General features: G+C 34.9%; 1 protein-coding gene across 1 annotated transcript in view; it reads right to left on the reverse strand.

Moving 5' to 3' along the window:
* USP25 (ubiquitin specific peptidase 25) overlaps positions 1 to 24,576 on the reverse strand; it is a 121,266-nt gene that overhangs the window by 85,298 nt on the left and 11,392 nt on the right. Inside the window, 3 exon segments of the mRNA XM_032477331.1 lie at positions 1,514 to 1,637; positions 13,005 to 13,149; positions 16,675 to 16,752. Coding sequence (XP_032333222.1) covers positions 1,514 to 1,637; positions 13,005 to 13,149; positions 16,675 to 16,752 — 347 coding nt within the window.

Consider the following 24,576-nt stretch of genomic DNA (forward strand, 5'->3'; position numbering starts at 1 on the left):
CTAATATTATTTGGTACGTAAGCCTCCAGACTTTTTTCTATTTGTATACTAATACAAATTCATATACACAAGAACATACATACACTTTCAAAAATATTTGTATCATAGTATATACTCTATTTTATAACTTCTTTCTCATATAATAGATCATCTTTCTCCTTAAATACAAATTCAACTAATGTATTTCATGTTTAAAATATTTCTCATCGAAGCTTAAGTATTATCAAATTTTATAATTATTCAAGACAATTATTTCATTCCAATCCATTTTTATAAGACAAAAGCTAACTTTATAATTTCTCCAAATCCTTCACAAAATAAACCTAACTAAAATGTCTAAAAAGAGTGTATGCACTTTTGGTTTTCATTTAAAATTACTGGCATTAGATAATACTAGCCACAAATAAAGAGAACAATGGATTTTAATTAAGATACCTTAATATCTTACAAAGCAGTTTCCAAAGTAATATTTAAAGACATTAAAAAATATTGCTATGAAAAATCATGTGCCTTTGCTAAACAGAGCATTTTGAGACATCTCCTAATATACGGTAACCTCAGATTACTTAGAAAGAAATATACTACCGATACTGCGCCAAGGGAAATTATCTGAGAAAGCTGGTACATTCTGTTACCAAACAACTCCGTTAAAGGAAAAAGAACCCTGGAGTCATAAGACTCATCTTCACTGTGTATCTCTGAAAAATCATTTAACCTCTTACAAGATAAATTTCTTATTCAGTAAGATAAAGCTACCACTGCCTCCAAAGGGTTGTTCAGAAGATTATAGTTATAGTTTAAAGGTTTTTTTAAATCAAATTTATTTGATCCTTTGGTGGATCAAATTGTTTCAAACTAAAAAGTTTTGGTTAATAAATCAAAATATGCATTTTATCACACATCTTGGAATCTTGCCTATTTCTTAAAAAAAAAAACAACTATAAATATGCTATCATATTATAGATCAGAGGTTAGCAAAAGATGGCCCATGGGCCAAATCCAGATGGCAGCCTGTTTTTGTAAATCAAGATTTATTGGAACACAGCCAAACTCATTAAATTATGTATTATCTATGGCTGCTTTCACACTGCAACACCAGAGTTAAGTGACTACAACAGAAACCATATGGCCAACAAAGCCTAAAGTATTTACTACTGGCCCCTTACAGAAAAAGTCTGCTGACCCCTGCTATAAGTAACTATAAATTGAATCGGACAATGCATCCAAAAGGGATTAGGGTGACAAAAGAAAATTAAAAAAAATTAAAATATACACCTAAATTCAATGCCCCAAGATGCCACTCCAAAGTCCTAAAAATCTAAGGTTCAAACGCAATGGGGTCTAGAATATAAAAATTTTGGTTAAATAAAACATAAAAACAATACTGAAGTTTATTAATAGTTTATTTAGAATAGCAAAGTGTATCTTTGTGCCTCTTAAAATTAATTAAACCCAATTATTATTGCTACTGTAAATAGTACTTACATCTACTTTATACAAATTACGTTTTTACCTGCTAATGGCTTGCTCCTCATCAGTTATTCCAGTCTCCCTGAATGCCCTGTTTGATTCCGCCAAACTCAAGGCAATTGCTCTCTGAAGATCATCTTTATCATCTCCAGTGAGATCAATCACATCTGAAAAGCAAAAACTATTTTTCTCAAAATCAAAAGTTAAACAAGATGAAAGGTAATTCTAATCATGGAGATTTGATACCCGATATACCTTTTCAAATCAAAGTCAGCATTAACTTATTTCTGTATAAGAGCCTCTCTGAAGAGAATGCAGACACATTTTAAATCAGTTATACTTTGAAACAATGTTCTTCTCTATAAAGCACACCTAAAGTAATAAGAGGATAAGCATTTTTCATTAAAGAGGAATCTCAATATTTACTAAGTCTCTGATTAAAAACTAGTAAGCAGAAAGACTGCTAAAAACAGGTTCTTTATCAACAAAAATTTAAATCAACATAATTAAACACTTACATTTATGCTCTCTGAACTTAACCCAAATACATACACATTACATTTCATCCATACAATGGTAGATATTACCTATCAAAGTGTAATAGTTAACTGAGCGCTCAAAAATGGTTTATTTCTATTTATTTATTTATTTTTATTTATATACACTTTTTTTTTTAAGTCTAGAAGAATGTATAAAACTGTTAACAGTGGTTAATTTTGATGAGGAGGGTTATGGGAGAAAGAAGTATAAGGATCTTTCAGCTTTCTATTTTCTACCATGCAGACCTTTTAACTTAAAAAAGTTTTCTTTTCACACACAAAAAAATACAAATAACACTAGTTCCTTTTGTTAAAATAAAATTAAAGTCTTGATGCTTCAAATATTCTTTTTCCAAACATTAAAGGCTACAACTATCACCTTTAGAAAAATTCTTTTTTATTCCAGTTCCCCATTATACATCAATTTCTTTAACCCAAAAGATGTCAATAATAGCCCTATTATCATTTAAACAAGGACGGATCATAACACATTGGTAAGAAGATTATAAAATAACAGGATAAGAAAGAGACAGGATAGCTGTCACTACCCTATCTTTGCATAGTTAGGATTACACTTGTTGGTATTTTAGCCAAGTTTTATATATATTTTGTTTATTTATATTGAGACATGTGAAAATTATTTTGTTCTTTGTAATCTTAGAATTTTCCAAGAGGGAAATAAATAAAAAGGGGTAGGGGACGGGAGATAAGGTGCCTGCATTTTACCATCTGGCTATAGGGTTATATATAACTACTTGAAAAAAGTATTTCATACTTAGTAAGATATAATGTATATTTATAGTTTCAAAAGTCTACTTCTATTGTTATTTACACTTTTTTCCTCCAATAAAGTAGCTTCTAAGAATATATAAAACATTAAAAATAACAGTTGGCCATGGAAGATTTTTTTTTAATGCTCTCAGAGAGCATAGTAAAATCTCATAAAAATGTAATAAGCAGAGTCCAAAAATTCAATCAAGTAAAATGCAGAACAGAGGTATACAGCAATTGAAATGATGGAGCATGCCGACATGTATCAGCAGGCCAATGGTTTCCTAAGTCTGGTTTACAAGATCCAAGTCCACCTAGATCACAGCTGTAGATGGGTCTCACATGGGTGTAGTCATCCATTCCAGCTGAAATAATGGTAAAGAAGCTAGGACTACAGAGGCCTGAAATGGCTTCATAAAAATGAGAACTATTTTGGTCATTAAATAATGACTAGAACTTTGGTGAGTAAAGAGACAATAATGGAATTAAAGAAAATAACTTAAAAATCACAAAGAAGCAGAAAAACAGGTTTTAGGGACAATATCAATTAGCCCTCAGATTCCATTCTCTCAAATGCTGAGTGTGCTTTCTTCAAATACAGAAGCTGGAAAGATTAAAACAAACAACAAACCTATTTTCCTGATTCACTTACAGTTATGGTTCTAGATAAAATTTAGGTTCCACCAATCGGATGCACTAGTATGAGATTTGGAAGGCACAAATTAGTGGGAGCCACTATCCTGCTGTTTTTGGCTGTTTTTTCCAGCATGATAAAACAGATGCAGGCTGTTCCACAGCATCAATCCAATATCCAATTCCCAGCTTCAGGGACATCACGAGATAGACTAGAAGTGGTAACTAGACTCTGCATTCCAGTGTCCAGGCGTGGCTTAGCGGCAGTTACCTAATCCTGGCAGCGTGTTCCCCGGGCTGCAGCTACAGAGCCATGTGCTTGTGCTCTACAGTCCAACAGGCAGCCTCCTAATTCCCTAGCTTCCTGACTGGCAGAGGGAGTAGTTTCCCTGGCTGGCCTGTCATGCAAGAATATGGAAGTCATTTTAGAAGGCTGAGCTAGAGATCCCTCCTCCAGTGCTTCCAGTGGGTCTTTTTTTTTTTTTTTTAAGAACCTATTCCCCTGTATTAAATTTCTTCTTTGAAACTAGAGTGTTTACTGTTTTCATGACTGACAAGTAAACCAAACCGGCTAGAACAGATACTCATTTAGAAATAGCATCAAGTTATACTTAGAGCTTTTCATAATTTAGCAATTGTAACTCAAGCAACACAAAAGCAAAACACAAGGCAAAATAACTGAAACTGTGAGAAATGAAGTTTAACATCATAAGAATAAAAAATGGTGAACAGGCTTCAAATTTAAGTCTTCTAATTATTAAACCCAGTGGTCTCTCTTCCACATTAGCAGTTCTCCAAGTGTAGTTCATGGATCTCTGGGGGTCCCCAATGATCCTATGAGGAAAGAGGTTCCTTAAGTAAAAAATATCCTCATAATAATACAAGATGTTATTTGCCTTTCCTACTGTGGTCAGCTTTGCAGTGATGATGGAAAACAACAATGTATAAAAACCACTGCACCTTAGCACAAATCAAGTCAGTAGCACTAAGTTACGTGAGCAACTCATTATATTACTCACAACTGTGCACACCTAAATTCAAACAACAAAAAGCTAGTCTCTCCTAAATCCTTGATAAAAAGAAGTTAATTTTATTAAATCTCAAACATGGTTTTACATGTTCTTTTAATTCTATGTACAAAACAGGAAGTATTCTGCTATGCAGCCAAAGCACACAGTTGTTAAAGGAAAAACACCAGTACCGTATTTGAGCCGCAAGCTGAACTGGATGACTTCTCATGGAGCACTATTTTTACTTGAAAGGACAACTGACAAACTACGAACTATGGTTATTTAGACTTCAGTATGTGGTAGACATCGTCTCAAAAATAAAGTGAGCCTATCATTTGAAAGACAAATGAGCATATCTGTTGCCAATGATTAGTATGGAATTTTCAAGCAAAAATCAGAACTTTGGAAAACTTGTTGCCACCGCTGAGTTTGATATCTTCCCAATACTAAAGGCTTTTCTGGTGAAATAAAGTGACAACAACAATTTCAATCTGTTTTATAATGTCGACATTCTTCCAACATTTGAAGGGAAACCTTTTCCAAATTACCAAAGCATGGTGTTATTAAATCACACATGGGCAAACAATCCATTCAAAGAGCAAGGTAGGCCAATAAAGATGCTAGGAGCATCTTTTGTTCTAATATTGGTCTCTGACCCAATTCCTGACACAGAGTGCCCATTATCACTTGGCATTTCCTATATGACAGAAGCATCTTTCGTCCTAAGAAGGTGACTCTGGGGGGGTTTCTGTATAGCTTCAGGGTAGACACTGATCAACAGAAAGACTAAATCATGATGATAAGACTGGAACTCTGAGCTCCACCTCCCATCCTACAGAGAGATATGAGACTGGAGATTAAGTTAATTATGGATCAGGCCTACCTGATGAAACCTCCATAAAAATCCCTATAGGATGAGGTTTGGCGGTATCCAGGTTAGCGAACATATCCCACATGCCGGGAGGGTGGTGCGTCCCAACTCTACAGGACAGAAACTTCTGTGCTTGGGATCCTTCCAGACCTTGCTCTTATACCTCTTCATCTGTATCCTTTATCACAGCCTTTGTTATGGAAGAAACCAGTATTTGTTTCTCTGAGTTCTGTGAGCCATTAAAGCAAATTACTAAACTTGAGGAGGGAGTCATGGAAACCTCTGATTTGTAAGCCAAGTCAGACAGAATGTGGGTAACTGGGGACCCATTACTTATGACTGGCATCTAAGGTGGGGGCAATCTTGTGGGACTGAGAATTAACCTGTGGGGTCTGATGCTAACTCCAGGTAGATGGTGTCAAAACTGAACTGAATTGGATACCCAGCTAGTGGCAGAGAATAAGTCCAGTGTGAGGAAAAAACTCCACATATCTGGTGTCAGAAGTACTATGCGTATGAGTGGAGGAAGAAACAAGCAATAACAGTCTTTAATGCTAGAAAAGTTAGCTGACCCACACTATCAATCCTTAACTGAATAGCTGGGACTTTTTCCTTTAAGTAATGGAGCAGGTATATTTATTATTTATAGTTTCACTACAATTACAATAATTTTCTCCATGATGCTTCCATTTCTTTATAAAGCTTCTTCTTCCCACAGGATATTTCAGAATAAAACAGCATCTTGAAAGAAGGCTATCATAACCTACTCTTACACCAAATACATATAATTTTAAGACCAAATATTAAGAAAGTAAAATGTTATTTTAATAGAATGTTTAACCCTGAATTTTTTCTTTTTCTGGAGTTTAGTGGAATAATTTCTGTAAAACGTGTAATGAGCTATCAATTTCACAATGAAAACTAGTCCTCTACCATTTTCTTATATGCTTATTCAAAAAGGAACAGGAGGGAGGGTAACAGCTCAGTGGTAGAGCACGTGCTTAGCATGTATCTGGTCCTGAGTTCAATCCCCAGTACCTCCATTAAAAAAAGATTTAAAAAAAAAAAGAGTAACAGAGAGTAAGCTTAGCAGTAAATTTCTAATTGAAAAAATTATAAAAATTCAGCTTTTGTGAAAATTCCATCCAAATACCAAAGTACTATGAATATTTTTCTATCTGTGCCAAAAGAGGACCTCGGTAAAACACCAAACTTTGTTTTAACCAACTCTCCTTCCAGTATTAGTATTTGTGTGAACAGAACTCAAGGGCACAAGCGTGTGTGTTAGTGTCAGCCGAGTAACACTGCAGAAAATTACATGTTACAAAAACCTATAAACAGTAACCTCTAACACTCAATACTGACTAAATTAAAACCTTTTTTTCTGTAAAGTCAGAAATATCTATACAAAAACGTAACATTCACCCTAATAAATCTGTCACTTTCTAAAAACTTACATACAAACTACCAAACATTTCTCTGCTAAATCCAAAATAGAGGAAGTCATCAACTTAACAATAAATGAGACTTCAAACATTCATTGTTTATCACTCAAAATTCATTTCTTCATCAAAATGATAAACTGAATGACATGAGGCTTCCAAGCTAGTTCACAGTAGCCAACTCAGCCCATCATCTAACTGAACTACAATGTACGTAAAGATTCTGATTTTAGAAGGAAAAAAAAACTTATTTCACTATTTTCCTCACCTACTTAAGGCTAAACTTAGGGGAAACACTTTTTTACTTTTAATAAGCCACCCTTATATTTACCACCAGCAAAGATTTACAGGCAGGGAGTGATATGAGTAAAAAGAATTTTGTTCTGGGGAGTTAGGAGTTAAAGTGTTGAACAAGAGATTGAGAAGAGTTGTAGTAAGAGTATATACCAGGGCAAAAGCAACTGAAGGAAAAGGCATGCATTTAAAAACTGGTAAAACTGCAAACTAAACGGTTGTTCTGGGAGATGAGGAAGCGCTGGAGGAAAAAAAAAAATCACTGGGTCTCCAAAAAAGATGGGGATGCCTTTAAGAGAAAAGGGCAAACATGAAGAAAAGGATGTTCTGCAGGAGACTGAAGATGAGAAAAATACTATTTTCACCCTCACTCTGCTTCAACCATGGTTGTGTCCTCACCATTCACCTCTTGAGCCAAACATACTCCTGCCTCAAGGCCCAGCCTAGGATACACCTCCCTCAGACACCTCGAGCTCCCCCCTCACTTCACTTGGGTGTCTGTATAATGAGACATTCCCCGACCAAACCTCCATCTAAGATACCGCAGTTGCATCCCTGTCACCCCCTGTCCCTCTGCCCTGCTCTATTGTTCTTCATGAACTTACCCGACATTATTTATTTATTGTTTACTGTCTCCCCACTCCCAAGTCAACTGAAACATGTTTTGCTTTTTTTAAATGGCCTAGAAGAGTACCTGATACATATCAGGCAATCAATCAATATTTGTTAAGCAAATATAGGTTAATATCTAGACTCTGGAATAGAAACAAAAAGGAATGAGTCATCTCCACAGTGGCACTAGCAGAATACTTGAGAATATATACTTTATCCATCTAATTTTTTATCTGGTAAAAGGACAAATAGCATAAGGTATCATGTTAAAAGAATACTTAAAAGTAAAAAGACATAAGCAATGTAAATTGTGTTGCCCACCCCATTCTCCCATTCTCCCCAGCCTCAGTCAGCTCATTCAAGATCTTCCTACTTTCCCAATCTTCTCACTGCTGAACTCAGATTCTCTAAAACAGTGACATCCAACAGAACTTCCTGTGATGATGGAAATCTATTACCCGCACTGTCCAATACAGTGGCCACTAGTCACATGTGACTAATATCGAGCACTTAAAATGTATCTACAGCAAGAGGAAAATTGAGTTTCAGTATTATTATTTAATTTTAATTTATATTTAAATTTAAGTTGCCACATGTAAATATTGGCAACTGTACTGAACAGCTCAGCTCGAATTGGTCTTGCTCTGTTTTTAATAAAAGCTGCTAAATTTATTATGGCAGCACTAGTAAGGAAAGTGCTAGTAAAGGAGTCATTCCTGAGTTCTGTCATCTATTTTACTGTGTTTTCCAACTTGGATTGAGAAAAAAAATAAATAAATAAAGTTAACATCCTATGTTTGTCAACAAAAAAGTACCATGGCTATCATTCTGCCCTAAAATTAAAGAGAATTCAGTTATACAAGTAATTCTACAGTGTACGTCTAATATAGAATGCAAATCTAATTGCACCCAATCAGTTACAGGTAACTTTCATATCATTGCAGCACCTCATTTCTAAGCTTAACACTGACTTTTGGTGCATCATTAAAATAGTTTTATGTATTAGAAGCCTCTACAGAAAGATTTAACTTCCATTTCATTATTATTTTTTCTATGTGCAGTTACTTATTTAACAAATTTGGTGAATGGGAAAAACATCAGTGTTCAATTAATAAAATCCCAAACTGCTTAACATAAGTGATTTGCTCTCAGCAGGGATGAGAGCACTAGAACGGAATCTATTTATCAGTTGTACCTTAAATCACTTTTAAGCTAGCCAGGCAATGTAACAAAGACTTAAAGTTCTAGGACATTTTGCTCACTTTCTATGCAATCCTTACCAAGTAATTCAAGTTTTTTAGGGGGATTAAAAAATAGTTATTCTAAATTTGTGAAGGGTCAACTACTGAACATTTACTCCAAATGTGTTATACCAATTTCTCTAAAACTAAAGCCAATATGTGGCATTACTTTCTGTGTCAAAATTACCTACCCAAATCCCTCTTATCTTTTGATGCATACTTTGATTGCTCAATTGTAGCATATCTTGCTCTGGTGGGCATATATTGTTTTTTTCCTGTTTTAATAAAGTTTAAAAGAATTTAATGATCATGACTAAAAGAATAGTACTATTTGATTTCAAATTGGACAAAAGTCTTGTATGGTCATGTCTATAACAGTCTGCCATGACACAAAAACTTCACACAATCTCTTTTCTGATAAAGTCCTCCTATATCTCAATATCCTGCATTGCTTCCTAATCCCCTTTGCATTTTTAACTACAAACTCCCAACGTAATAATTTTATTTTTCATTTAAGCTGGAGGTGGGAGGCATTCAACCGAGAATCCACAATATCCTGTCTAGAAGGGAGATCCAAGTAACTTTTAAAGTTGCCTCAATTTTTGCTAATAGAACTACAAAGTGATTTGAGCCTTTTCTCAGAATTTAACAAAGTATTAAATTACACTAGGGAATGTTACCAAAGCAATACTTCCTAATTCCTTACTATGAAAAAGTACAAGCTTTTCTTGAAATGTTTCCTTTTTTTCTCTCAAAACATGAAAGGTAAAAAATACACTAAAGCCAATAATTATCCTATCAACTATTAAAACTGTAATTACTTCTTTCACATTAAAGTTCACAAATATGTGTTCTCCAAATCAAGTGACATAATTTGCTGTATCTTCTGATGTACTCAGGTATGCAAAGATGAAAATTTCCCCACAAACCCAAGTGTGGCTTCTGTGAGGTATCAGTTTGAAAGTTAAACTTTTCGAGTCATTAAAAAACATGTATTTCAGTACTTCTAAAAGACTTTTAGTTATAAGTTAAATTTCAGCTTATAACAACAAGGAATCGTATTTAGTTAGCATTAAAGATTTTTATTTCAAAATACAGATGTTTTGTAAGCATTACAGCCAACAGATGACACTTAAAAGTCAGCAAGGCTTTGTTTACGCTTTAGCCCTAGTTCTAACAGATTTCATACTCAAAAAAAAAAAAAAAAGAGAGAGAGAGAGAGAGAGAGAAAGAATAAATTGAAAAAATAAAAAACCCTGCCATAATGAAAAAATTAAGTTCAACTATGGTCAACTTTCAAGTAAAAATGCATTTCACACAAAATAGAGAAAATGCTCAAAAAGGGTTTTATATCTGGAACCATCCCTTGAAAACTTCCTCACATTCTGATCACTCCAATACTCTACACTCCTTCAGCACTTACACCATTTTTTCCAAGAGGCCTGCATTTGAATATATATTCATTTCAATTATTTTCTATCCTTCCCACAATTTGTCGCTCCAAGAGTTAAAACTACACAAAAGACTTCATTTCTCCCCAGCAATTATAGCATAGTATTTTAAGGAATCTGCTGAATGCATGATATCTACTTACTTTCCCAGTTTTACGCCATGTAACACAATTATGATGCTACTAAATTTAAGTGCTGAATCAAGACTATTTCCTAAGGGCAGTTGTACTTTTTAAAACTTTAGAAAATATGGTACAAATTTGTTAAATGGAAAAGAACTATTGTTACCTCATTAGCTATTTTTCCCCAGTTTGATACTAATACTATTATAATACAATTACCTCATTATAATTTCTGCAACAGTTTTATTTTTTCTCTCAATAATCTCAAGCCAACTTTATGGACAGACACACTAACCAAACTATTCAGTTTTAAATATGAATTAGCAACCTGGTTAGAAGGATAGCCCATTTTATCAATAAAGAAACCACAACAACAAGCAATTTGTTCTATAAGACAATCAAATGAGTCGAAACCAGAAACTCCATTTCTCTACCATTTCTTTCAAGTGCAATATAAAAGTACTCAGTGGATATTTTGCAAGAAATACACATATACACACACAACTTTTTTTTTTAATTATCAACAGATAAACAAGAATATGCCTTCAGAAACCAGGTTGCTTTCTCCCTAAGATCACCTATTAGAGCCTCTTTTTTTGTCCATAACGTTTTCACTATTCCTTGTCAAAAGTCTTGAATAGGTGTTAACATGTGGCTTAAACAATTTTCTAATTTTCACACAAGGAATAAAATACCTTCCTTCATTTATGACGGTCTGATAATCCTTATTCTCCCTGCAAATCTATACACGTTATCTCGTGTCACAAGTCTACTATCTATATTAAGAGTTCACAGCTAGCATTCTAAAATCTTTCTATCCTTTCAACTAGAACATGGAACCATGTTTAGTTAATTTCCTGTTTCTTTCACGTTAACCAGCTGTCTTCAGTCACAATCATTCTTTTTTTTTCCTTTTTCTACCTAACTAACTTCATTTTCCTCCCATGTCTCAGAACCTTGAAAGATCTGAGATGTTCTCTCACACACTAGTTCCTCCTCTATATTTATACCACTTTCATTATACACTTTTCTTTTACAATTCTCAACAGAGGAATTATACACTACTCTTTTTTCCAACTTCTTGTAACAAGCTTCTCAACCCTGTTGAGACTTTTTATTGGTTTTGAAAAAGCTTTTTTACACATATTATCAAAAATAACTCAATAAATACTTCTTGAGGAACTATCCTAGTATAACGGTAGGTCTATCGATGGTCTCTTGCCTTGTTAAGTTTCTGGTCTGATAAGCAAGAAAGGCACAAGCATATAATTTCAAAATAACACAGTATTCGCCAAGACAGAAGTATGGTCTGGGTGTTAGACAAGCACCTGGCTCAATCTAGAGGCCAGGGGTAACATTCAAGAGCTAGCATCCCCTGAGCTAAGTCTTACAACACCAGAAGAAATTAGACTGGGGATAAAGGCTAGAGGGGATTCCAGACAGAAGGAACAGCAAGTGTTAAGTCAGAAGACATTAAACAGCACTGGCTAAATAAGAACTTCCAAGCCATTCTGTAGTATCACTGTATAAAGTAAGAGGAGGAAAACAATAGAAAATGAAGTTAGAGATGTAGATAGGGGCCAAACACAGTTTGTCTTGAACTTGAACATAGGAATTGAGTCTGTCTGATATATTTGTAAAAGTTCTCCCACCACCTATTATCTGTGTAAGATAGAAGTACTCCAGCTGAAATTATTTGAAATTAAAATATTTTTTCAACAAACATTAAACAGTGTCTAATGCCAATCAATAGCTATAAACATGTATGTGAATGGGTTTTTCTGGTAGTTTCCTAACTTTGAGAAAGTCTATAAACAAAATCAGAAATTTTCTTCAAATATAAATTAGTAACCAAACTTCTCAAATCCAGAATTCATAAAAATATCTACATTTTATATAATAAAGCTATTACACCATATTGAGATAGAGATAAATGAATGTATTTTGAAAAACTGCTATATAAGCATGAAATATTCATATTACAAAGAAAAACTAGAGTCCCATGTAAAATTTTCCATATGTATGTATGTGTGTATATGTGTGTTTACTTATTTTGTTACATTGTAATAAACTTTTTTCCAAAGATATTTATTTTGGGGAGGGGTTAGAGTTGAGGAAAGGAAAATTCTATTAAACAGTAAATCTATCAATAATCAGAAACAATACCTTCAAAAATAATACTAAGGCCTCTACTAACACTTAAAATCTATAAAACAAATGACTGTGCCCATTTAAATTTCTGTAAGTTTTTCTTTCTTTAATGAGTAACACCTTTAACTGTTCCATATTTCAAAACAACAAATACTATATGAAATGCTTTATTAAAGGATTTATAACCTAAATATAACCTTTCACTCAATTGGAAAAAAATACATAGTAGCTAAGTTAAGTAGCATAAAAACATGTGCGCCTTTCAACCACACCAAAGAGAACCAAGGTTAAAGTAGTTCCTTTTTTGTCCTTCATCTCTGCTTAAACAAAATATATCCCCAAGAAAAAAATTTCATTACATTCTAATTAAAACATTAAAAAAGAGAAGTAAGCTTACTTGTGTCTGCTTGACTTCCCACACTGATGTATCTATCATTGCCAGGAAGTGCTGTTTGGTAGTAAGCTGTCTCCTCCTGCTGAGGGGTCTTGGCGTTCTTCGCAGTAAGGAAGGCCACTGCTAGTTCCAAGTTTCCATTACTATCCTTCAAATATCAAGAACAAAACATCAAATATTTTGGAATAACTCTATACATTCTCACATGACTTACGTAATTTTCTCTATAACAATGAATATTTCATAGGAAAAATCATTTTCAGATTTAAAATTATTCTGTGATTCCTAGTTTGTTTAAATTCACTGTTAACAAAGTATACTATATCAATAACAATTCCTTTTTCTACTAATTAAAACTACTAACATAATGTAAAAATCAATTCTATGACTAATTTCTTAGGTTTCCATTACTTTTATATCTGCTTAACAATAGTCTAATCATAAACTTGGACTTCTAAACAAGTGAACAAACTAGAGTTTTCTGGAACTTGCCATATAATAGAGTGAACACTGAATATTTAAAACAGTGCTTCAGCAAACAGGGATAATAAAGGATGCTCCCTTTAATATGGATGCTGATTGCCTACCTAGAGGCAAACTAACAAGCAAATATGAAAGACTCATAAGAAAACAGCAAAATAATCTCAAGCTTGATAGAACTAGAAATACTCAACACTGTCAAGATGACAATCCCACCCAAATTAAATATATAAATTGTGTACTAGTTCTCATCAAAATATACCTAGACAAAATTATTCTAAAGTTAATAGAAGAAAGCAAATGCCAAAAAACTAGGAGTTTTTGAAACAGCAAAATAATGAAAAGAGACCTGCCCAGTTATTTCTATGTTCTCTGTACAGTTAACGATAAATATAACACTTGCTCTATGACCGCGAATTGAAACAGCATTAGGAAATCCAAGTATTAATAATAAAGAATCTTAGTAACAGAAGGCCGAACCCGTAACACTGTGTAGGCCTTCAGAACTTCAACACACACAGGAAGTGTAACAGGAAGCCAGTGGGAAGTTTTGAACAGACAGGACATGGTATGACTTACAACAGGACTACTCTGGCTGTGTGCTGAGAACAGACTACAGGAGAGAAAGGGCAGAAGCAGAGAGCCCAACATTACTTGCCTATCATATTAAATACAGGGAGTGATAGAAGGAGAAAGACCAGGATGATTCCCAAGATTTCAGGGCTGAGCAACTAGAAGAACAAAGTCCGCAACCCTAGTAGCCTTTGAGGTGAGAGAAAAATAAGAGTGCTGTTTGAAAAGCATGACTGCTTTAAATTTTGTTATCTGTTACAACCATTATGATTCTTAAATGACGCATCCAAAACACAGGTTTAACATATTCTACAGTTAGATAAGCAAACCAGTAAGAAAATAATTTGCAATAACAATGGCAAACATTTACTGAGCACTGACTACGTGCCAAGAAACGTGCTAAGTGCTTTCCCTATACTTCCTCGTATAATAATAATAAACTGAATGAAGCAGGGGTTTACACAACTTGAAGCTCAGTTACTTTGGACGTATAGAGTCTCAAAATAAAATAAAAGTGCTAAAATCAATCAATGGCATTGTGACTCTGAAAAGCAGACTCCTTGTCAATGTAACGCCGAGGTTCAACTCATTATTAAACACCTTACAAATTTATACCGAGCAACAGTGAAGGTTTAAGCACACTGTTTTATTCCCCAGATACTGGTAATTGAAACAGAAGTTTAAAAAAACAAAAACAAAACAAAACAAAACAAAACAAAAAAGTCCCACAACTGAGCCCAAAGGAAATGTGGACAAGAATTAATCTGATTCTTTATGTTTTCTTAACTAAGCATATTCTACATGTTTCCTAAGTTAAAAAAAAAAAAAAAAAAAAAGCAAAATGCCCAAATTTGCCCTGACAAGGTAACAGTGTAGACTTATAATGATACAGAACAGGAAAGGCCATTTCTGAAATTAACCATGGAATGATTTAGTCATATTTACCAGAATAAAGAGAAAACTAAAAATTGAATATGACACTTTTGCTTCCTCTCCAAATACTTAGAGTGGTTTCATAAACCATGTATTAAAATGCCCCTAACAGTACTGTTTCATCATTTTCCTGATGAGGAAAAAAAGCTGAAGCAAAGCTTCTAGTAAAAATAAATTGTGTGGCACTTTGCCTGGTTTCTATTCCAAGCTCCTGCACATACTAGCTATGAGATCTTGAGCAAGCCACTTTGACCTGTTTCCTTACCTTTTAAAAAGAAAATGAAAATAATACCACCTCACGGTTATGAGGAGGATGAGTTAGCCACATAAGTACTTAGAACAGCACTTAGTACTGTAAGTTCTTGATAAGTACTAGTTATTATCACTACAGTTATGACAGCTATGATTACAATCATCCAAAAGAGAAGTTATTTCTAGAAACAACTGAAGTTTTTAGCCTTGAGCCAATTATATCAAAAATGGTATAATTAACGTTGTCTCATGGGCCAACTTGCAAAAAAAATGAAGCTCTAAGCCCATAGTGGCAAAAATACTGTATTGCTGTTAGCCCTTAGTAGCTAGTTAAATACAAATAAGCTTAAAATGCAGTTGTAGTTCTTGAACATCTTTCATTTACTTGCTCCTTTTCAATGTGCACATCCATGCGATCTGACTCATCTGGGTGCCTCTGTGTGGAATGAGTGTACTTCGTAAGACATAACAAAAATGACGCACTTTATTTAATGCATGTACAAACAGTTTGATGTTGAATGTGCTTAAGGTGCAAGCTGAATTTTAGCCAATTTATATTTCTCCTTCTTGGAAGGAAAAAAATGTAAGCTTCTGATCCTCTATTATTTCTACTTCTCCCACCTCCACCTCCTCTTCCTCCTCTACCCCCCTCCACCCTCCATTTCCAATTAAAAGCTAAAGTCATGTCTCGAGAAAACCAGCTATTAGCACTTGGATTCACATGCATTCATTTTCAAAGAAAAGTGTTTCATGTGGGGAGAGGTCTTTCACTTCAAGGTATCTTGGAACATTAGGCTGCTGAAAGCTAACATGCTCAAAATTACAGTAGGTTGGGGTTTTTTTAATTGAAGTATAGGTGATTTACAATGTTCTCTTAGTTTCAGGTGTACAGCAAAATGATTCAGTTATACATATACATATATATATACCCTTTTTTAGATTCTTTTCCATTATAGGTTATTACAAGATATTGAATATAGTTCCCTGTGCTCTACAGTAGGTCACTGTTATCTATTCTATATATAGTAATGTGTATATGTTATCCCAAACTCCTAATTTATCCCTCCCCCAACTCCTTTCCCCTTTGGTAACCATAGTTTATTTTCTATGTTTGAGTCTATTTCCGATTTGTAAGGAAGTTCATCTGTATCTTTTTTATTTTGATTCCACATATAAGTAATATCATATGATATTTGTCTTTCTCTGTCTGACTTCACTTAACATGATAATCTCTAGGTCCATCCATGTTGCTACACATGGCATCATTTCATTATAGCAGTATGTTATGTTAAGGAAGGCTCTTGCTTTATAAAAGTTCTTCCCTATATCTCTACTACTACCACCTGGCATAACTAAAACACTGAACTTCCAAATATGGCAGGCAGTAGAGATAAGAGTGCAACAGAAACCTTCTGTCATAAAACAGAGGACTTACCTTCAAGGCTTGCTGTAGTATCTGGGCATCATTAATCCCAGTAATTTCTCTCAGCTGATTCAAAAACGTCTGCTGGTGCTAGAGGAAGGGAAAAACCTAAAGTGTTAGACTCTGAAATCAGAAATTATACAAGGACAAGAAAATAAATGGCCTTTGGGGAAAAAAATAGAAAACACAAAATAAACTAGAGTGAAAAGAAAAAAAAAATTAAGAACTTGAGAAAGAATGAATTAATTTCATTCTTTTGTGAAGAATGAACCATGCTATGGGAAACCTTATTCCTTTCTCATGTTTCCATAAGGGAACGTCTACATTACTCCCAAAGAGCAAGCCTCACTGAACAGTCCCTGGCCCACTCTTTACTACCTAATTCATCCCTCCGAACAAGAAAAGGAGTGATCTGCGTGGTGGCTAAGTCAAAGAAGACTAAGGAAAACAGGTATCCATCAGGCTACTGTAACTAGGCCATGGAAGCGCTGAACGAAATCCAGGCAGCCCAAGTCACCTCTCCCTGTCCCTACGTCAGCCAGCATTCAAGCACTAGGGCGTTTGGGAAAAACATGCTTTCAGCAGGTCGGGGACTAGGTGGATTTATTACATCAGGGGGATCCTGTCCTATTCAAGGAAAAAAAAGGCCGCCTCATTCTTCAACCTGTCATAAAAGAGCCTAAACAGCGTCGACTGTGCCTACATTTGCTCTAGACCTGTTCACACGCTGTCGGTCTACACAATCTACTGTATTCTCCTGCAAAGGAAAAGGGGCAGAAGGCTAGGACTCCACCAGCAAATCTTTCCCTACACTTTCCTAATTAAGAACCACCTTCCTCCCTACATCTCTGTATTTCTTAAAACAAGTTCCTCAAAATCGAAAGCACCATGAAGTAAAGAAAGCTCAATGGATACGACCTGGAAAACAAATCACCAATAGAATAAAAGGATCTGCTGAAATGTGTTTTCCCACTAAACATTCTTACGTGACATTTATTAAATGTCACTTCATGTTTCCACCTCCTGTATCCTGTCCAAGCTCCACATAGGATAAAGGGAAGGGCAAAGGACAAAAGGTGTCTGCCAAATGATTCTGCCTTCTTTAGCAAGCCCCATCTAGTGACTTCCACTTAAAGCCTCACTGAGCAGAACAGTCATGTCATGTGGTCACTCGATTGCAAAGGAGGTTGGAAAATGTATTTTTCAGCTAGGCAAAAAGCTACTCTGCAAATGAAATCATGATTCTGCTGCTAAGAAAACAGAAAAGAATGTACACTGAATAGGCACTGGCAGTATCTGCCATGCCATCAGTGGAATTTCATTCCCATAAAAATCTTATTAAAGAGCTGAGACAACTGAGACTAACAATAAAATATATAATAAAGAATATGAACAATGTCATATAAAATGGTGGAAAGAATCAAAGTGGTTAAATAAAAGAACTGAACTTCCAAATTTACAGTGTTGAAATACCAGAAAAAAATCTCTCTAAACCTGTCAACTTCGCTACTTTCACTTTAAAAATTACCAATAGCTAACAATGAAAATGACTAACTTACACAATATCCAGCATTACAAATTAAAGACGTATACAAATTTTACAGAAATTCTCATCTAATTGAATGTTTGTTTGTAATTAACTGCACTAGCACACCAATGCCCATTCCTTACACAGAATACAACTTTCCTCAATGGCAAATTATTCAATCAAGTATCAGGGAAAGACTACTGAATTCCCTAAAGGAATCAGTCATTCATACAAATGTTTCTGGCTATTATTTATAATGCTGGAAAAATGGAAACAACGCAAATGTCCTTCCATTAAGGAAGACATTCTAAAGATTCATGTGTAAAAGAATGACCTGATGAGTTGGTTAATAAAGAAGATTCCCAAGCCCCATGCCCAGAAATTGTGATTCCACAGGCATCTGGGTTAAGGTTAAGGGATCTACCTTTTTAGTAAACATCTCGCATGATTTTGATACAGATGAACCTAGAAGCATGGTTTGATTTAAGCAAACAACTGTGTATTTTTAAATAACAAACTATATAGAAGTTATCTTTACAAAATCATATTAAGTTAAAGTGGTGAAATACAAAATAGTATATATATGTTAATGACTACAAGATAAAATGTAAAAAAGAATGTAAAACCCAAGAAAGATGACAGCCTGTGTTAGACTCCCAATTCTTTTCCCACCTCTGTATGCATACCCTTTGCCACTTCTCACTTTCTCCCACTAGAGAAACAATATATTTCCTTGTTGCACTGATGATCGGCTTAGCCATGTGACATGCATTTACCAATGGCATATTAGTAGGCAGCAGGCAAGCAGACATGAAATGTGCTTGCATGGTTGGGCTCTGCCCTCTTGAACTTCAGCAACTTTCTTAAGAAGAACATGACCCAGGTAGTCCACTTGCCTCAGAAGAATGAGGCACAGGAGAAGAGGCCACCTCAATCAATCTGCAAATCTGTGAACATGATGATAATATTCTGATATGCCACTAACTTTTGGTGTGGTCTGCTATAGCTGACTGCTACTGAGTACAATAAGAATACTCAGTATTTTGTGAATAGAAGCAATGTCTAAAACTTTGTTATCATTTGGTTTTTTTTTTTCATCTTTCACAATAAAATCAGCTAAATATCCTAGCGAAATAATTCAGGTGCATCTCTAGCACGGTTCTTGACCTCATGAATTTTGACTGAAAATGAAACAATGAAGAGAAAAGGATTAGGGTGGAGGAGAAGACTGAGTGGGAAAGAGAAAAGGTGAAAGAATTTTCTTAACTAAGTTACCAAGAAATGAAGGTGAGATCACAAAAGGTGAACTATGAAAAAATTTCTAAGTTCATGGCAGAGAAGCCACCTCACTTGTCAAGTTTTCCCCTTTGTTACTGACATCTTCCAACTGTGCTTCTCCTGTCTTTGAAAATCTGTACCTTCATTTCCTACAACTATATGCTTTTATTACTGCTATTTCTGTTGTATTTAAGACCCCAGTCTTCTTTCAATGTTTGCACCTTCCTATTTAACAAACTTCTAGTCCATGATACATCCTGACCCTTAACTAAAAATGTCTGTAATGGTTCTTTCCTTCTTGACTTGTGATTTTGGGTCTAAGGTGGATCTAACCCACCACCATCTCTAGAGCTCTTTTTCTGAGCTCTGAGGTCTTCCCTGTATGGATTCCTTATCCACTACAGGATAAGGAGATGGGAGTAACCTGTTCACACTGCTGAACCAAGAAGAGCAAGACACAATCAATGGCTTGCTAACACCACAAAAATCAATAAGCAAACAAGCCAAGACTACCTACAGGCCTTCAGATTCCTCCCTCAATGTTATTTTTACTGAGTGATAGTGATGACTGACATCCTTAAGTGCCTACTACGTGCCAAATCTGGCATTATGCCCTTCAGGGAGAAGGCATCAGTCATTTCACTATAAAGTAAGGATCAGAGGGCTTCACAGAAATTCTTCCCTCCTCTGTTGACCCTACACAATGTTGGATCTGTTTTAAATCTGTTTAAATAAGACTACAGCATATTTAACATTGAAATAACTTCTTGAAAATACAGAAAAAAAAAAAAAAGAAAAGGGTCAATGACTTAAGACAGGGAACAAAGATACGCACTTATTATGTTCTTGCTGTATGCCAAACTGTTTTAAGTGCTTCTACTATATAATCTCATTTAATATGTGTGCACACAAACCCTCTAGAAAGTTACTCTCATTTTATAACTAACAGAAGCTCCAAGAGGCTAATCAGTAGAGAGAGAGAAATGACTACAGCTTTTTCAAATTCCACAGCCTGTGTCCCTTCCACATTTTCTCTATGGTATCTGATTTTGAAGATTAAAAGATTTCAGGGGAAAATGAAAACCCAGCCCAAATATCCATTACTTTGTTGACAACAAATACTTAGATAACAGTACAAGAAAACTGGAGCACTGATGACTGCAAAGCAGGAAAGCTTTCCGTGCCAACGGGTAAGCAACCCATAAATCAATCCTTGGTTCGTCTGACTGAATTTCTAAATATAAATAAAATTTATTTTTGTGCAAGAGAGAGACAGAAAAAGGTACCCATCTTCAGGAGAAAAAAGCATCAACTCTTAAAATAACCTCTAAAAAGACTTTCAAAATCTCTAAGAAGAAGAAAAAACAATTTGATAGAAAATTCCAAGGCATTCTTTAACTTCAGAATCACATGCCCCAAAGCATTGCTAGGTATCAAATGGTAAGCATTTCAAAATTACCTATCAATGAAAAAATGAATTATACTATTTCCTTTAACGTACATAACCATATTACATCTTTTTTTTTTTTTTAACAAATACTTTCTCCATCTACCTAATAACACTAAACTGCCCTAGTTCATGTTACCTCTTACCACAAGAAGTTCCCAAACTTCACTGACAGGTAATTTCAAGTACACAATAACCTTCACGGAGCATTTTGTAAGGACCAAATTTGCCCCTCTAATCAGCTATCTAAGGGGAAAAAGAAGTTTATTTCACGAGTCTTTTTTATTTTTATGCATAATTTTAAGGGGGACAACACGATGACCTTTCATTTCCGTTCATATGTAACATCCTACGATCTCTCTGAGGAATTTTCCCACAGTACAGCCTTCTCACAGCTTAAAGGGCCCTCTGCACGCCACAGCCATCTCCAGCTTCACCTCGAACTACTTCTGCCCTTTCTCCTCTTCCTTCTTTCATTCGGGGTCTACATAATACTATTCTGCTTCCTAATTCAAAGGTCTGGGTATATATAGTTGCTTTTTCTTCAGGTTGGAGACTCCCCTGACACTTATCACAGATTGCAATAATGTACTATGGTTATCACCAGGTTCTAAATCCAAAGACAGTACAGCCTATTTGCTCATCACTGTGTTCCTGGTAACTAACTAGGACAGTATCTGGCACATGGTAGGCACTCAATAAATACTGACTGAATAAATGAATGTAACAGTTTGCAGAGGTGAACTGGAATAAGTCAGATCACAGGGCTTAAACTCACCCATAGGAGAGAGGTACCAATTAATTACTGGATATAGGAACAAGAAGCATGCATAAACCATGCCCACTTACTGGCAAACTTTCCACACTCTCCTACATTCCAACTAGAATTTCACAGAAGGCTTCATTTCCTAGTTCTGGTCCTGTCAACCCTGCCTGAAGGGGAATGTATAGTACAATACTGTTGAAATTCCCAATGGCAAGTAATCTATACATTAATATCATGAATAGCTGAGGTATCCTGTACTTTCTACTGCCACACAGTCAAGGTTTATCTCAATTTCTGAATTAACAGCACTTTAGTATTAAAATAAATTAACCATATACCTCTATGGGTGTATACACCTAAAAATATGCTTTATTAATTCTTCACTATTTACACTGAGGCCTAGAAATGGCAGAAACTCTGAATTTAAAAAGTCTTTTCCTAACTTTCTATAGCATCCCAGAGCTACAATCTTAAGCATTATGTAATTCAAGGAAAAAAAGAGTAAGAAGAAAGTAAAGAAATGAGATACTTTGTTGGTCCTCAACAAATATTTGTTTCTAACCGTTGTCACGTCAGAGTTCCTATGTCTACCTGCCACTCCAACCCTTCAACCAATCTAAGAGCTGCATGATGTCCGTGCCCCTGACAGAATCCTCCAGCCCTATTAACTGGCAGATAAAAGACATGCATCATAAGTAGAAACTCTAAATGCAATTTTCCCCAAAAATACTGTTCCACAGCACTATAAGCTAAATTCACACAGAGTTAAATACATTTCTAGGCCAAATAAGAACCTAATACCATGGTTTCTATGGGAACGTGCATTTAGAGTTCCAAGAACTCAACTTGCAAAATCTTTTGGAACAGTGTTTTTAAATTAGAATGCCTATATTCTGAAAAACATATGGGTAAACAAAATTTTTGTGTATCAAATCACATCCTTGAACTGTGATGTCTGCAGATTAAATAAAATATCTAACTTGTTTTTGATGCTAATAATCTGGCTGATTCCTAATATATCTCTCCTGTCCGATTCAATCTGTGTGAATCGCTCAGTTTCTGTACTTAAATTTTCATAATTAACTTTCAGTCCAAAAATAAAATCCTTTATATTAATAAAACAAAATAAGCATGCTCTAATTAGGACTTTCAAACTAGAATACTACATAATTCTTAGCAGCTGTATGTGTCACAAACAATTCCTTAAAACAAATACAATTTTTGGTCGTAAGAATTACATACATAATCTACCCTACTATTAGAAACTCCATTCTTCTATGGCTTAATACAGCACGTGCTCTATAGCACTTTCTCTCCCAGACCAATAAAAGAGCCATCCACAGAAGCATCCAGCCTCCAGCACCTCAGAAAACTTGTCCTTCATCCAATGGGCTCCAATCATAATCTCACCAGTAAGATCTGAATCTCTGTCTTGGAGATTGGGAAGACCTCTTCTAAATTTATTCCTTCCTTTACTCTTTAACCTTTAGTAGCCAGTCACCTATTACTAATCAACACGTCTTTGTACTAAACTCTCCCTGTTCAAATAATTATCTGGTTTCTGGGTCCTAACTGGACCCTTACTTACACAACTTCCTTAAAAGCAATTTTTGTATTCTAATAATACATTAATGAAATTTTGTATTTTTTATATTTTTAATTGAAAAACAGTTGATTTACAATGTACCAGGAATAAAGCAAAATGATTCAGTTATATATACACACACTATATATATTCTTTTTCAGGTTCTGTATTTTTAATAGAATAAGTCTCAGAAACAATTAGGAGGGGGAAAACTAACCATAAATGGTAAGTTCTATCCTGGAACTACCATTTACTTACCATTTATTAAAAGTATATAAAGCACCAGAGATTTCATTATGTAGGCATAGTATCATTGGCTACTGGCGACCGAACTCAATCCCTAGCCCCTCTCCCCTCTGGGAATTGGGGAGTGGGCTGGAAGTTCTGACTCTCTAATCATAATGGTTGGTTTTTCTGAGGCACAGCCCCCATCCTGAAGCTATCTAGTTCCCCAACCAGGAGTTATCTCATTAGCATACAAAAGACAGTAAATTCATGTAGCAGAAACCAGGGGAAAAGACTAAATATTTTCATTCTGTTATACCACAGCTAGCCACATGCAGCTACCTGTAGGTAAAAGAAGGCACTGAATTCTTTTGTTTCTTTATCCTCATTAATGGACTTCTCTTTGCCTAGAATCACATATTCAGTCTCCCTACACACCCTCGACATTATCTCCTCCATGAGGCCTTTCCTGTTCTTCTTAGAGCCTCTCTTGGGCCTACCAATATATCCTATAAATATTTCATTAAACTTCTAATATAATACATGAATTTCTGGCTCCCACTACAACCAAACTATAAGCTTTTCTAGGGTGTTTTATTTCTCAATCTGCTTAAAATAAAGAAAGAATACAAATGGATGGATATAATAATGAGAGATAACTGCATATCTAAGCAGAAATGTACACGATAATTGAAAACCTAAAACAAGAGTTTATGTGAGGGTATAAAATTAAATTTATTTTGAAAATACAAACTTGTTAGTAATGAACATACATGACTCAGAAACTACATAATCTCTCAAAGCTTGAAAAGAAGAAAGCAGAAAACCAAAGACAAAACTTTAAAAAACTCCCATAGTTCAGTAGACACACAGTATATTGCATTAGCAGCCAAATTTTACCATGCTGTAGAGTTCAAATGTAAAGTTTAAATATATGTACTGAAAGTTCACATAAAAGCTGACAAGCTCACAAAAATCTTGCCTCAGAGCTAGGCCTACTTGCTCCTATCTTTTTACCTACCAATCCTCAACTTCTTTGTGTCTGTCGTATGTGTTCAAATACTAAATATTTTTGGCAGCACACT

This window comes from Camelus ferus, chromosome 1 (genome assembly GCF_009834535.1).
Source record: "Camelus ferus isolate YT-003-E chromosome 1, BCGSAC_Cfer_1.0, whole genome shotgun sequence".
In the NCBI taxonomy this organism is placed as follows: domain Eukaryota; kingdom Metazoa; phylum Chordata; class Mammalia; order Artiodactyla; family Camelidae; genus Camelus; species Camelus ferus.